The following is a 14,570-nucleotide window of genomic DNA, read 5'->3' as shown; positions in this document are numbered from 1 at the left end:
TTGCATAGTTCTTCTCTCTGACATTGTTGTGGTTCTATTATCCCCATGCAAACTTCCTTTTTGCAAATGGGGAGATATATATAGGGTGGTATAATGGAGATACCGGTGAAAAAGAAGCCTGGAGAATGAGACTTTGAAGCTTCTGTGCACGTGCGCTCCTGTTGCGAACCGGTAGTAAAGGTAAGTAGAACCCATCCCTGCTTTGCACATAACATGTCACAAAAGCAGCCCTTGAACTTTAACATGTGCAAAAAAAAGTGTGCCTGAAAAATATGGGTTTGGTTCCTACCTGTCAGTGTAAACAGTAATGGGGAGATGGATAAATGTTCTGCACAGAAGGCGGCAGTCTGCTCTATTCCCTAAATTAAGCCATTTCAGCTGAAGTAGTTACCACTTCAAAGGAAGAAGGAACTGGGTGATTGGCAAAGGAATTCTAGTACCCTTTTGTGATTTTTTTAACTGATCAGTCCAATTACCAGAAAATTTTCTTTTATGGTCCATTCCCCTATTTTAACACTCATAAATAATTTGTCATTGTACATTCCCCCATCTATCTGAAAACAAACAAAACTACTCCTAACATATCAAAAAGATTCTCAGTTGCTTGGAAAAAGTTAAAGAGGAGAGAATCATGTAGAGATTTTGACCATATTTTGAGGCTTTTTCAGTTGTTGGAATGCAAATTAAAATAAGCTGTATGTCTTTAAAAAGAGAAATTCCTATGAATATATTTAACAGCTGTAAATATTTTTTTTCTTTCTCTCAAACTAGTTTAGTACAGAGCAGAGAAGAAGAAATGGACTTGGTCCTAAATGCCTGAGTTGCAGGATGAACACAGAAGAGAAGAATCAAACCATCTCTGCTGGATTCATCCTCCTGGGTTTCTCCTCCTCACCAGACCACCAAGGTTTTCTCTTTCCCATCTTCCTCTGTATGTACCTGCTTTGTCTGCTAGGAAACCTCTTGATAATCTTGCTGATCTTCTCCAGTACCAATCTCCTCCAAGCTCCCATGTATTTCTTCCTCTGTCACTTGTCACTGGCTGACCTTGGATTTAGTTCTGCTGCAGTGCCTAAATTGCTATACAACTTAGCGATCGAAACAAAAACAATATCTCATAATGGTTGCCTGACACAGATGTATTTCTTTCTGAGTTTTGGTGCCACAGATAACTTTCTCCTGGCCTCCATGGCGTATGACCGCTATGTAGCCATCTGCCACGCCTTGCACTATGCCAGGATTATGAGCTTCAAGTGCTGCCTTCTGTTGGCTGCTGGCTGCTGGCTACTAGCTCATTCCCATGCCTTGTTATACACCCTGTTGTTCTCTAATTTTACCTTCTGTGCTTCCCGAGAAATCCCCCATTTTTTCTGTGACCTCCACCCTTTATTGAAAATCTCTTGTTCCGACACCTCCATTGTTGATAAGCTTCTTGTCAGCGAAGGGACAGCACTTGCCCTTGGGCCTCTGCTTCTCATTCTTTTCTCTTACGTCTTCATTGTCCTGAAGGTGGTGAAGCTTCCATCTAAGTCCAAAAAGTACAAAGCTTTCTCTACTTGCAGTGCCCACCTCACCACCGTGGCTTTGTTCTATGGCACGGTGATAGGCACCTACCTCCGCCCATCATCTTCCTATTCTGTCTCGAGGCTGAGAGTGGCATCAATATTCTATACAGTAGTCACCCCTATGCTCAATCCTTTCATATACAGCCTGAGGAACAGCGAGATGCATGCAGCCATCAAGAGACTGGTAAGGAATTGGTTTTAGTGGAGCCAGCACCCTCAGCCACGGGCACAAATAAGTATGGCTATTAATGGCCAATGTTCAGTTACAACAATTAATCAGTGGAACAACTTGCCTCCAGAAGTTGTAAATGCTCCAGCACTGGAAGTTTTTAAGAAGAGATTGGATAACCATTTGTCTGAAGTGGTGTAGGGTTTCCTGCCAAAGCAGGGAGTTGGACTAGAAGACCTCCAGAGTCCCTTCCAACTCTGTTATTCTCTTCTCTAGCATTTAGAGCATACCAGTTTTTCTGTTAGTCTCTTGTCTGTAAAAGAATCGCAAAGTGCAACCAAGCTTACTTTTTATATTAGCTGTTTCTCAACATAAAAAGGTGTCTGCAGATCTGTCAGTAACATTATAAGGCACTCTGCTCCCTGAAATAAAATTCAGCTGTCAGAAAATACTTTGCTTTTGCACAGCTTATTGTCTGAAATAACTTCTGTAATGACTTTTCACATTGGTAGTTTTCTGCAGGCTATCAGAGGTGTTGCTCAAAAATAAAGATTATTTATTCAACTGGGAATATTTTGGCTGAAGCGTTTGAAGTAATGAATGTTTACTGTTGCTTTTAAGGAGCTGATTCTTTTGATATGTAAAAGCTAGAGATCTCAGGGTACTTAAAGTACTGTGTAGGTTTGTATGTCTCTGTGGGTGTTCAATTGATTATTGGCTAGCGTAGATTTCTTGGCTGCATTTTTGTGTTTTCCTATTGCTTTTCTCCTACAGAGAGTGACCAGCTCAATGTCACCCAGCTGCCTTTGGGTCTAAGGCAGGATTTGATGCCTGGTTTCCAGTCTGGTGCTTCAACCACTACACTAAATCCCTAAATTTCCATTATTTTCTCCTTACAAAAAATTGCTGGAAATGTCTATTCTTATTACAGGGGAAATTAGAGATTATGAATAATTAACTATTCTTCAGTTGATATTTCTACAAGTTTACCAAGTTGGCTTGACTTTGTTGATTAATTTTGTTTGCTTTTATCCTGCCCTTAAATAAGTTTCTTTCTTTTTTTTACCATGCCTGTTATACATCCATGTGAAATACTAGGTAACCAGCTTCAGTTCTAGATTACAAGAGTCTGAAATCTATAACAGTGAATTGTCAACTCCTCTTCAGCCAGATTTCTGTCTTCTTGAATCACAGCACTGATTTTCTTGCTGTCAATCAGAACCATCTCCCAGTGCCAAATATTTGCTGGTGAAATCACAGAAATTTTTAAAAGCTATCTTTGATTTGCTTGCCATATATTGGGAATTAAGCCTCTGAATTTAAAACTATCTGTCTTTTGTTAACTTGTATTTTGGGGCCAGAAGTCCTCTTTCTGTCTAACCTACCTCACAGGGTAGAGCATTATCTATATTGTCTTGAGTTCTTGTATGAAACATGTAAGTCAAGGAAACAAATATATTACCTTTCTTCAGCTCTATAATATATCAGTATAGTTATTCCAAAAACAGCAGAAGCAGTAAATTATATCATTCCTATTTTGTTAAAGCCTATGGTTGAAACTAAATGTTTCAATACAAATACAAATAAAATATAATGCAAATCAGTAACTGTACCATCAGTTGGTCTTATTGTTTCTGTCATAATCAATAAAGGAATGAAGGTATCCATAAAATCTAACCAACTCCACTCTGTTTTCCTTTTTTGATCTGTATAGACTTCAAATCCTATGATATTTGTTTCTGCACAAACAGTTTATTATTGCTTATTGCAAATCAAATCTTTATTATGTTCAGAGACCAATACAAGAAAGATGGGATACAGACAACTAAAAAGTATAGAAAATACATTGGAATCTAAAAGTTAATAATTATAAAGAGTTAAAAATATAAAATAGAAACATATATATATATATATATATATATATATATATATATATATATATATGTATCTTTTTTCTTTTTTCATAGGCTTTTATATGCACATAAAAGCCTATGAAAAAAGAAAAAAGATACATTATGCCTTTTACAGGGAGGATAATTGGGAAGTGGGTGTGGCCCACTGATGACGCCTTAAGAGGTAGAAATAGCTATCTGGGTCTCCCAGGAAGCAACACAGAGTTGCAGTTTGGCAGCAGAATGGGTCTCCCAGGAAGCAACACAGAGTTGCAGTTTGGCAGCAGAAAAAGGGCCCAAGAACTTGTGAATGAGATTTCACAGAACCTAGGGCTGAAGAACAACTAAGTTTACATAGGTAAAACCTGGCTAGAAAGAATATGCACATAAAAGCCTATGAAAAAAGAAAAAAGATACATTATGCCTTTTACAGGGAGGATAATTGGGAAGTGGGTGTGGCCCACTGATGACGCCTTAAGAGGTAGAAATAGCTATCTGGGTCTCCCAGGAAGCAACACAGAGTTGCAGTTTGGCAGCAGAATGGGTCTCCCAGGAAGCAACACAGAGTTGCAGTTTGGCAGCAGAAAAAGGGCCCAAGAACTTGTGAATGAGATTTCACAGAACCTAGGGCTGAAGAACAACTAAGTTTACATAGGTAAAACCTGGCTAGAAAGCATATATATATATATATATATATATATATATATATATATATATATATATATATATATATATATATATATATATATATAAACAAAACCCTAAAATGTATCTAAAAAGAGGAGCATTAAATGGGCATAATTCAGCATAAAGTTTAGCATGAGACAGACTAAATCTATTCCAGTGCAGAGCCCTCTAGAACAGGGGTCCTCAACCTTTTGGACCTCAGGAACCACTAAATTCATAATTTTAAATCCCACAGATCACTAATATGATCTGCCAAATGACTGGCTGGGTGGGCATGGCTAGGTGGTCATGTGACTCTGTGGGCGTGGCCAACTCGATGGCCAACTCGATGTCACTCACATTGAGGGGCACCTCACTGGCCTCTACTCACCCCTCTCCTGCCAGTCACTCCTTACCTGCCCTCCCTGCCTCCTTAGGGCCCCAACAGGAAGCAGTTGTTGGAGCTAAGCAGCCACCAAGAGAAAGAGTTGGCAAAACAACTGGCTTGGTTCAAATTGGATCTGACCGAGAAGGATCAGATCCAGCAGAAGTACCTCACTCAGGACTATGAGCATAGGTTTTCCAAGCAGAGGGAAGACCTGCAGGAGTGAAAGGCCAGGTACCGGTGCCTGGAGGCTCAGTGGGCTGAGGTGGTCAGCCAGTTCCAGCTATGATGCAGTGTCACTGGAACAAGGCCCTCCGGCTCCTTGCCACCAGCGGCACTTCCCTCCAGCCTTCATCCAAATCCCTGCACCAGCAGGCTGAAGCAGACCCAAGTTGAAATTTCTGCCCCCTCCAACCCACACAAAAAGACCCCAAAGGGGGAGATTCTCTGCAGCAACACAAACATTCCATTGCATGTATCTGACCCAGGGGCCATAGTTTGAGGACCCCTGATTTAGTGCAATATAAAAAAAATGGAAATAATTTTTCTGTGGCCCACCAAAATTTTCTTGCGGACCATCAGTGATCCATGGACCACCAGTTGATGATCGCTGCTCTAGAATTTCCAAACTAGATGTTCATTCAAGTTTATGGGTGTGCAGCTAACAAGAAGGCTGGCTTGGTCGCTCAACAGTGAGTCACTGGTGAAGTGGGCAGAGCAGCGCCTGCATTTTTGTGTCGCATGAGAAAAGTACACCTTCCTTCCCCCTGCCCTTACCACTTTCTATAAAGGGACGATCAAAAGCATCCTGTCAAATTGCATTACAGTCTGGTTTGGAAGCATTACTGCTTCAGTCAGGAAGGCGGTGCAGAGCAGTGAGGATGGGAGAGAAGACTATTGGCAGTTCACTTCCTTCCTATCCAGAACATAGCATATAAGCAATGCTTGACCAGGGTCCGCAGGATTGTCTGGGACACTACATATCCTCTTCATGACCTATTTTCCTTGTTACCTTCTGGGAGGAGGCTTCATGGTATCAGAAGCAGATCGTCTAGATTCAGCCACAGTCTTGTTCCATATACGTAGTATCAACCTTGTGAACTCTGAAGCTTCCTCTTTCCAATATATATTCAAGATGGACAGTCATTAATATATATATGTAGTTATATGTATGGGTATTGGTATATATACAAGATAAGTCATCATCTGCACTGCTGTGCAGAACATGGTGACATTATATGTTGTAGCAGGGTTAGAATCTAAAAGCAGTAGCAGGGATAGAATTGTGCTGTTCAACCTGGGTATTTATGTACCTACAAGGCTAGTATGAATGCCCCTCTAATACAGGCACTGGAGAAGCACAGCTTTGTTGTTTCTGTGTGTCCAGAGTCACAGGACATTGACTCTCCTGAGAGCATATGCACCAAGACAAATTCCTTGTGTGTCCAATCACACTTGGCCAATTAAAAAAAAAATTCTAAGAAGTTATGAAAGGCTTGAGAGGGATGTCTAATAGATCAGATTTTCAGGACCCTGGATAGTTCCACATTTAGACCCAATTCTAATTTTAATTGGGTCTGCAAAGGTATCTGTTATGTTCCTGATAACATATTAAAATAAAACAAATTATCTTTAAAATGAAGTAACTGGACTGTTTGTTTTAGAATGAGTATATATTTTTCCATGTCTATCATGATTAGAAGAGACAGTAACATATTGTTTAATTTCTTTATATATCTAGTATTCTTTCATCATTTTAGCCATTGTTTGTCCACTGCAGGATGAAGACTTCTTCCGCATGTTTCCAAGCAATACGGTCCTGAGCTTTCTTTTGCCAATTGGGCCCGCAATACTTGTTGATGTCATTGATCCATCTTGTTTTAGGTCTCTTTCGTGGATGCTTTTTATCAAGTGGGATCCATTCTATGACTGCCTTGGTCCACCTGTCATTAGTTATTCTTGGTTTGTGACCAGCTCATTTCAATTCTTTTACTCTCTTGATGATATCATATACTTTTGTTTGTTCTCTAATCCATGTGCAGGTCTTTCTATCTTGTCTTGTAATGCCGAACATGTATCTTTCCTTGGCTCTGCACCACTCATAGCTTTTGTATCAATTGTGAAGTTAGTGTCCATGTTTCACTGGCATATGTTAGAGCAGGTAGCACACAGGGATTGAAAAGTTTTCTCTTCAGTATTTTTTACATACTCCAATTTCCCATAGTAATGGTACAATGTAATACAAATTTGATGGAATATAATTTGATAAATTCCTACTTAGCAGAGTTGCAAGAGCCATATTCCCCAGGAGACAGATATTATCTCCCCTAAGTTATAATTTTATTTTTCTTCAGTCATTCTTTGAAATTTATGACTATGCAGCAGCCTCTGATTTTCTTTTACAGCTGCTTCTAAATTCACAGTAGATTAATCTTCATTTCTGTAGCAATTTTTTCTGGCGTTCTTTTTAATTGGCAAACTTTTCTGTTGCCTTTTTATCAAAATTGACTGTGTGCTGTATCATTTATTTTTCTAATAATGGCATTACCAAAACATTAAGTTTATCATAACCAATCACTTCTTACTTAAAACAATACTCTGAAGGTAAGTATGCTGAAAGGATTTGATTGGGTTTCCTATTGTAGGGCCTCACCAGTTTGTAAGAACTGGTTCCCAACCAGATGATTACTATGTTTCCTGTTATCAGTGAAGAAACATGTTTAATTATAGAAAAGCTATTAGAGAGAAAATCAGAAAGTCTCTATCCTAAATATATATGGTAATATGTTGATTATAAACTGGAAACTTTTCAGTTGCTGGAATTCTTGTAACTGTATCCCATTCATCTCAATAAATCTTGCTAAAGAAAACTCTGTGGAACTTGAATTCCATTCACCTAAACCAGATCCTGGTTTAGCCTGAAAACAGCAAAACAAAGGGAGGGGAATAAAGTTTAGAATTGTCCCCCCCCCCACTAATTTATTCAATTATACTCTGTCTGCATTGCCTAACATTCATAGTAGAAAATTGATCAATCGCAAAAAAGTTATACCTGGAAAAGCAACTCACGGGTTGAACTTGCCTTGGATCACTTTTTATATATATGCTTTAAGTGCCTGAATAAACATTTTTTTCCAGGAAAAAAGACTGCTTGTTTGCTAGTCATGCAATTGCTGTGGGATATTTTTTGCTTAAACATAAAGCAAAAGCATGTATTGGAAAAACTGGACCAAAAATCCTTTCCTTTCCTTTCCTTTCCTTTCCTTTCCTTTCCTTTCCTTTCCTTTCCTTTCCTTTCCTTTCCTTTCCTTTCCTTTCCTTTCCTTTCCTTTCCTTTCCTTTCCTTTCCTTTCCTTTCCTTTCCTTTCCTTTCCTTTCCTTTCCTTTCCTTTCCTTTCCTTCCCTTCCCTTCCCTTCCCTTCCCTTCCCTTTCCTTTCCTTTCCTTTCCTTTTCTCTCCTCTCCCCTCCTCTCCCCTCCCCTTTCCTTCTTTCCTTTCCTTTTCCTCTCCTCCCCTCTCTCTTCCCTCTCTTCCCCTCTTCTCCTTCCCCCCTTCCCTTCTTTCCTCTGCAACAAAGAATCTACAGTCATGATTCTAAGCAACAGAAAAGCAATAGAAAATCAGAAGAAACTAGGATTAAAGTGTAAACAGTGATGAAATCTGTTTAATAGTTTTAATGGAATAAAATATTTACTTTGATTCCCCCCCCCCTTTTTTTTTTCTTGGGAAGCATCACAGTGGCATAGCAATGGCCAGGAAAAGAATGAACTGAAGTCACAGGCTTGTATGTGATTGCATTTGCCCATTTAATATATGGAAAGCTGAGCTCTAAAGAGCTTACACATGAGAAGATGTTCATGAGGACCATAGGGGTAGGGGAAATGAATCTTGATCCTGACAATATCTTCAATACAGGAGTGATAAACAGATGTTAATAATACAATGCACTTGAACCAGTCTCAGATGCCTCTATGAAGTAGATTTTTGGAGGTCTGCCTAATACAGATAATTTTTATGTTTCTTTTTTGGCCAAATTGGCTACATTTTTTTTTCTCAGAAATCTGTTCTTGACATCAACTTTCCAACCCAATCTTACATCACTTGTTATCACTGTTGAATGTTCTCACTTTGGTTAACAAGTTCCCCAAAGAGCCTTGTTTTTGCATCAATGTCTCTTCCTTGGGGTGCCACAAGCTAGAAATTATCCCTGCCTCCTCACCACAGGCATGCTAGTTCCCACCATTATGTGTGCACATCTGCTCTGAGAAAGAAAATGCTGCCCCATGAAGCCTGAGACCTTGTTCAGAACTGAAAAAGTTATAAAGAACCTCTTCACCCAAAAAAGAAACTGGACCTCAGTCGAGACATCAAAACTTTTTGCCAGAGGTACAACATAATATTTAGTGTTTTTTTTTATGGACACAAGCCAGTAAGCTTTTTATTTAACAGTTTTCTCTTTCTATCTCTACATCAAAAATGTATAGAATTGCACTTCATCCTTCGACACTATTGCTACCCAGCATACTGTATTGGAGTGAAACATAGAAGAAAGATGTAATTCCTTATTCAGCTTTCTCTCTTCCCCTTCCAATTACCTCCATGCAAACTGCACTTTTGCAAAGTTGTGGTACATATAGAGGCCATGAGATAAGGTGATGCAGCAATGAGAAGATATTGTAATGGAAGGGTTAAGTTCTTTTGTTTAGACTCCTCAGCTAAGTAAGAGATCCTCAGCCAGGCAGAAGAAGCAGAGGCTGCATGTCACAAGAGAACTCTTCTTCCGTCTTCAGAGTAGGGCTGGGAAGAATGCTTGTCAGAAGGAGCCCATCCATGATCAATCAGGGCATTGAAGATTGGGGGCAATGGAGGAAAGCTCTGCCTCAGTAGAAGGCCTCTGTATGATCATTTACAAAGCACACGAACTCTTAGAGATGACTTTATATACAAAGGGTTCTCAATACATTGTATTGTAAAGATGCAACAAAGGACAGTTGGGTCTTGTGGTTCCTCTGTCTGCCATTCTTGCTCAATTGATCCTCATCCTTTTTTTTGCAAACTGGAAGATAGAGATAGGAATGGTATACAAAGGTGTGGGTGAGAAAGCAGCCCAGAAAAGGAGGTTGAAAAGGACTGTTGTGGATGGAATTTGGTTTGTCCTACAGTAATTAAATAGCACAGGAAACAATCACAGAATCTGGAGAAAGGTGTCGCGTAACTGCTTTGCATACAGAATTTCCCAAAAACAATCCGTGGTCATCAGCAAAGAGCCACGATGCGGCTGCCAGTTAGGACACACAAGGATGAATGAAACAGATGAATGATCTGTGGTAGTAGAAGACAGCTTGCTATAGCCTCAATGCTACTAAATGGGCCATTTCAGCCTGAGCATTTATCACTTCAGAGGAAGAAGGGACTAACTTACAGGCAAAGAACAATGAAAGAAAACCTCACCCCATTCCTAAGAGGTCTGTAAGGGGCGTGCATAAGCGCACCAGCGTGCCTATCGTCCCTGTCCTAATGTTTTCTTTTATTTGTATCCTTTTCATGTATTTACGCTTGTATCTGTCATGAAATACATGCTTGACGAAATAATAAAAAAAAAAGAAATAATTTCATTTGTAATACCCTATATCATCGCAATTAGATTTTTGAATGGATATTTATAAAAGCACACTCTAAGTTGGTCAGCTTCTTTAGCCAGGCACGTCCTGATTCAGAAAAGCCACTCAACATTCATTTCAACTACCGGTATTTCTAAACCAGATCTCAAGAGCGAATATAGAAACTAGGAGGGTTTTTTTTTTCTAAAGTGAGTATGCATCACTTTAGAATGGATTAGCTTAAATATCACCCCCAATTTGAAATGTCATTCCTCCAGACTGGAGAAGCCACATGAAACTTTTTTTGTTTTAACTGTCCTAAATAATTAAACGGCATCTATTAGTTAGATACCTGACTCACAACAATACATGCCTAAGCCATAAAGTATCATAAAACCATCCTATATTCAGTGAGTCTAAGAGCAATCACAATAGAATACTAAATGTCCAATATCAATCTTCTTTATTACAAGTTTATGTTCTGTAAACTGAATTCAAAGAAATTTATGTATGCCTTTACCCCTGCCAGACATATACTGAAATAAATGTGCCCCACATGCCCCATTTTTGGAATACAAATCAAAATATTTCAGTCGGCTCAAAGACTAATAATTTTCCCCATGTCCTCAAGTGCTGTACTTCTTTTCCTTCATGTCTAGGTGAAATACAAACCAGATAGGTAAAAAAAATATATATGCAAAAATCCATATTTTCAGCTGACTTATGGAAAAGAATCGGGAGAACCAAACCAACTTTGTTGGATTCATCCTCCTGGGTTTTTCTTCCTCTCCAGAGTTTCAAGGACTGCTTTTTCCTGTTTTCCTTTGTATGTACCTGCTTTGTCTGCTGGGAAACCTCGTGATAATCTTGCTGATCTTCTCCAGTGCCAGCCTCCTCCATGCTCCCATGTATTTCTTCCTCTGTCACTTGTCACTGGCTGATCTTGGATTGAGCTCCACCATCGTACCCCAAATGCTGCAGAACCTGCTGTCCTGCACAAACTCCATATCCTTTAGTGGTTGCCTGACACAGGTGTATTTCTTTGTGAGCTTCTGTGCAGCGGATAACTTTCTCCTGGCCTCCATGGCATACGACCGCTACGTAGCCATTTGCCGTCCACTGCATTATGTGACAATCATGAGCTACAGATTCTGCATACAACTGGCTGCTGTATCTTGGCTCCTGGCTTGTGCCCACTCCCTACTGTACGTTCTTTCCATGTCTAATTTTAAGTTTTGTGCTTCCCGAGAGATTCCCCATTTCTTCTGTGACCTCCATCCTTTACTGAAGCTCTCCTGCTCTGACACCTCATCTGTTGAAATGCTGCTTGTCAGTGAAGGCACGGCCATTCTTCTCGGACCCCTTTTGCTGATCATATTTTCCTACCTTTTCATTGTATTCAAAGTTTTGAAAATACCGTCGGGCCTCAGGAAATACAAGGCCTTCTCCACCTGCATCTCCCATCTCACTACCGTTGCTTTGTTTTACGGGACTCTGCTAGGCATCTATATTCGCCCATCCTCCACTTATGCTGGGTCAAAATTGAAAATTGCATCAATATTATACACAGTGGTGACTCCCATGCTCAACCCTTTCATATACAGCTTGAGGAACAGTACAATGCATGAGGCAATGAAAAGAACATTAAGAGGTTGGTTTCAGAAGAGATGAGTTGTAATGAAACCGACGCTGCCACAAAAGAAACTGCAAATCAACTGTGAAACCCGTAAACAAGGCATTCAGATAAAAGGTTATATGTTTTATATAACTTTTGTTGTTCCAGATTGAAAATTGAAGCCCTATCTTTTTCCTTCAAAGATTCCTTCAAAGATTCTCTAAGAAAGCCAACTATTGGTTATAAACTCCAGTCTTTCATTCTGAAATGCAAAATGAATTCTTATTGTGATTCTGAAAGATTACATTTTTATGCTGTGTTGTTCCTATGATAGATATTATTCCACTCTAAAGATTATTTCATACACCTTTAATCTTATGTTAATACAGGTAGTCCTCAACTTACAACAGTTTATTTAGTCACCGTTCAAAGTTACAACGGCACTGGAAAAAGTGACTTATGATGATTTTTCACACTTACGACTGTTGCAGTATCCCCACAGTCCTGTGATCAAAATTCGGATGCTTGGCAACTGACTCATATTTATGACAGTTGCAGTGTCCTGAGGTCACGTGATCACCTTTTGTGACCTTCTTACAAGCAAAGTCAATGGGGATGCCGGATTCACTTAACAACTGTGTTACTAACTTAACAACTGCAGTGATTCACTTAACAACTATGGCACAAAAGGTTGTAAATGTTTCACTTAGCAACAAAAAAATTGGGCTACATTGTGGTCGTAAATCGAGGACTACTTGTAATCTTCATATATCCTGTATAATCTCTAAATTGCCTGAATTTCCAGAATGTTCACATTTTACATTTTGGCTTTCAGTGTTCATATTTGAATAAGATAATAAGCCTGAATTACTTAATAGCATGGGATTACACCCTGGCCAATATGAATTTATTTTACCAATTTGTATGTTTTTATTCTGCTATGAAGCCAAATTTCTCTTGCATGCTTATGAGAAATGAATCTTCATATCAGGAAGATATGGCTTCCAGAAAGACAGATTTCCACCAAGTCCTGGAAATGCTTTCCTCCATATCTTTTGCCTCTCTTTAAAACTTTTTAAACTCCTTTGCAGTCTTCCAGATCTATCTGTCAGTGACAAATTCTCATCAGATGGTGATCAACTTTGAAAGGAAGCTTTGCTACATTTTGTGATGTGTTCTGTTTTCTGTCTAATAAATGTTTTTACTTCTTCCCTCAACAATGCATAAGCTGTTCTAAGGTGGGTGTGGAGAGAAATGTGGAAGATATAACCAATGCGGCTGATCCTTCAACAATTGATGGCATATTGATCACAACAGGCAGGGGGCTGAGGATAGAGAGTTACAGATTTATTCTCTGTTCTTGTCTTTGTGTATCACTCTGCCTGCTCTTTATCTTTTCCCCTCTTCTGTTCAGTTCATCATTGATTGCTTCCTAGGGCTGAGAGAGAGAATAACTGGCCCCAAATCAGCCACCTTTAGCTTTGTGCCTAAAGCAGGACTGGATTTCACTAGTTCAGTGGTTTTCAATCTTTTCTTCACAATGGACCCCCATTTCTTCATAATGGACCTTTTGTGGCCATGGACTCCCAAGACTTTAATTTAAGATTTAAATCATAACATTTCTTCAAGCCTTTGTGGACCCCCTGTGATGACATCGCAGCCCCCTCAGGGGTCCATGGACCGGGGTGAAATCTACTTACCTTCCCTACTGGTTCGGAAGTGCATGTGCGCGTGCCAACCCTCTGCGTATGCGCAGAGGGTAAAAAACAGGTTATTCCCTGGTTAAAACCAGGAAGTAACGACAACCAGGTGGGTGGGTGGTGCCTTGAGCTGCCATCACTACCGGTTCTCCGAACTACCGACCATCATCACTACCGGTTCGGATGAACCGGTCCAAACCATGAGTATTTCACCCCTGCCATGGACCACAGGTTGAGAACCACTGCATTAGCTCCCTGTTCCTAGGCCAACTCCTTAAACACTGCATCAACCTGGTTCTCTCTGTCATGAGTGGGGAAACATTCCATTATAAGAGGTTCAGACACAGTAAGGGTTATATGAAATTCAGGCCTATCACTCTAGGTAAATGGATAGAGACCTTGGAAGCCTTGAAAAATCAAACTCATATTTCAAACTGATCAAGAGAGGAAGGTTTCCCTCCCAGATGAGCTTTAAAGAAAAGAAGGGTGCAACCCCAGTTTCTTCCTGTCAGATATCTCTATCATGGCCAGCTAAAAGCTAAGTAAGAAAAGAAGCCTATCTTGTAGTTATCCAGGCTGGAGTGCAGGCAGTTATATAACAGGTTAGGGGACTGGTGGAGCACAATTCAGTATTGGTTGGATTGTAGGACACAATTGTCTACTGTTGACCTCACCCCATTCCTAAGAGGTCTGTAAGGGGCGTGCATAAGAGCACCAGTGTGCCTACCATCCCTGTCCTAATGTTCCCTTTAATTGTATTCATTTTATGTATTCAATTCATGCTTATACTTATATATATTATCTAATATGTACTCAACAAAATAACAAAATAAAAAAATAAACAGTTTGCAGTGTGTGTGTTGGCTGAGGGGGCAGCTGGCTGAAATCCACTATTTGTGGATTTTACCACTCCTTCTTATTTATTTTTTTTTACCTGTCATTTTTGGATCTCAATATGCACAATAAGGACTTGATGAA

General features: G+C 39.6%; 2 protein-coding genes across 2 annotated transcripts; both read left to right on the top strand.

The window, feature by feature from the left end:
- Positions 1–828: 828 nt before the first annotated feature.
- Positions 829–1,767, top strand: LOC139310856 (olfactory receptor 1L4-like). The gene has a single exon (XM_070935089.1). It carries the CDS (start codon positions 829–831, stop codon positions 1,765–1,767), a length of 939 nt encoding a protein of 312 aa, XP_070791190.1.
- A 9,233-nt stretch (positions 1,768–11,000) lies between these two features.
- Positions 11,001–11,948, top strand: LOC139310855 (olfactory receptor 1L4-like). Its single transcript, XM_070935088.1, has one exon. The coding sequence runs from the start codon at positions 11,001–11,003 to the stop codon at positions 11,946–11,948; it is 948 nt and encodes a 315-aa protein (XP_070791189.1).
- Positions 11,949–14,570: the final 2,622 nt, after the last annotated feature.

This window comes from Pituophis catenifer, unplaced genomic scaffold (genome assembly GCF_029215685.1).
Source record: "Pituophis catenifer annectens isolate HBS135680 unplaced genomic scaffold, rPitCat1.0.hap2 SCAF_2, whole genome shotgun sequence".
Taxonomy (NCBI): domain Eukaryota; kingdom Metazoa; phylum Chordata; class Lepidosauria; order Squamata; family Colubridae; genus Pituophis; species Pituophis catenifer.
Note: the sequence above shows the minus strand (reverse complement) of the source record. Positions and strands in the feature narration are given on the sequence as shown.

Coding starts and splice junctions, on each gene's coding strand:
- LOC139310856 (XM_070935089.1), top strand. CDS start 829: ATGAACACAGAAGAGAAGAATCAAACCATCTCTGCTGGATTCATCCTC.
- LOC139310855 (XM_070935088.1), top strand. CDS start 11,001: ATGGAAAAGAATCGGGAGAACCAAACCAACTTTGTTGGATTCATCCTC.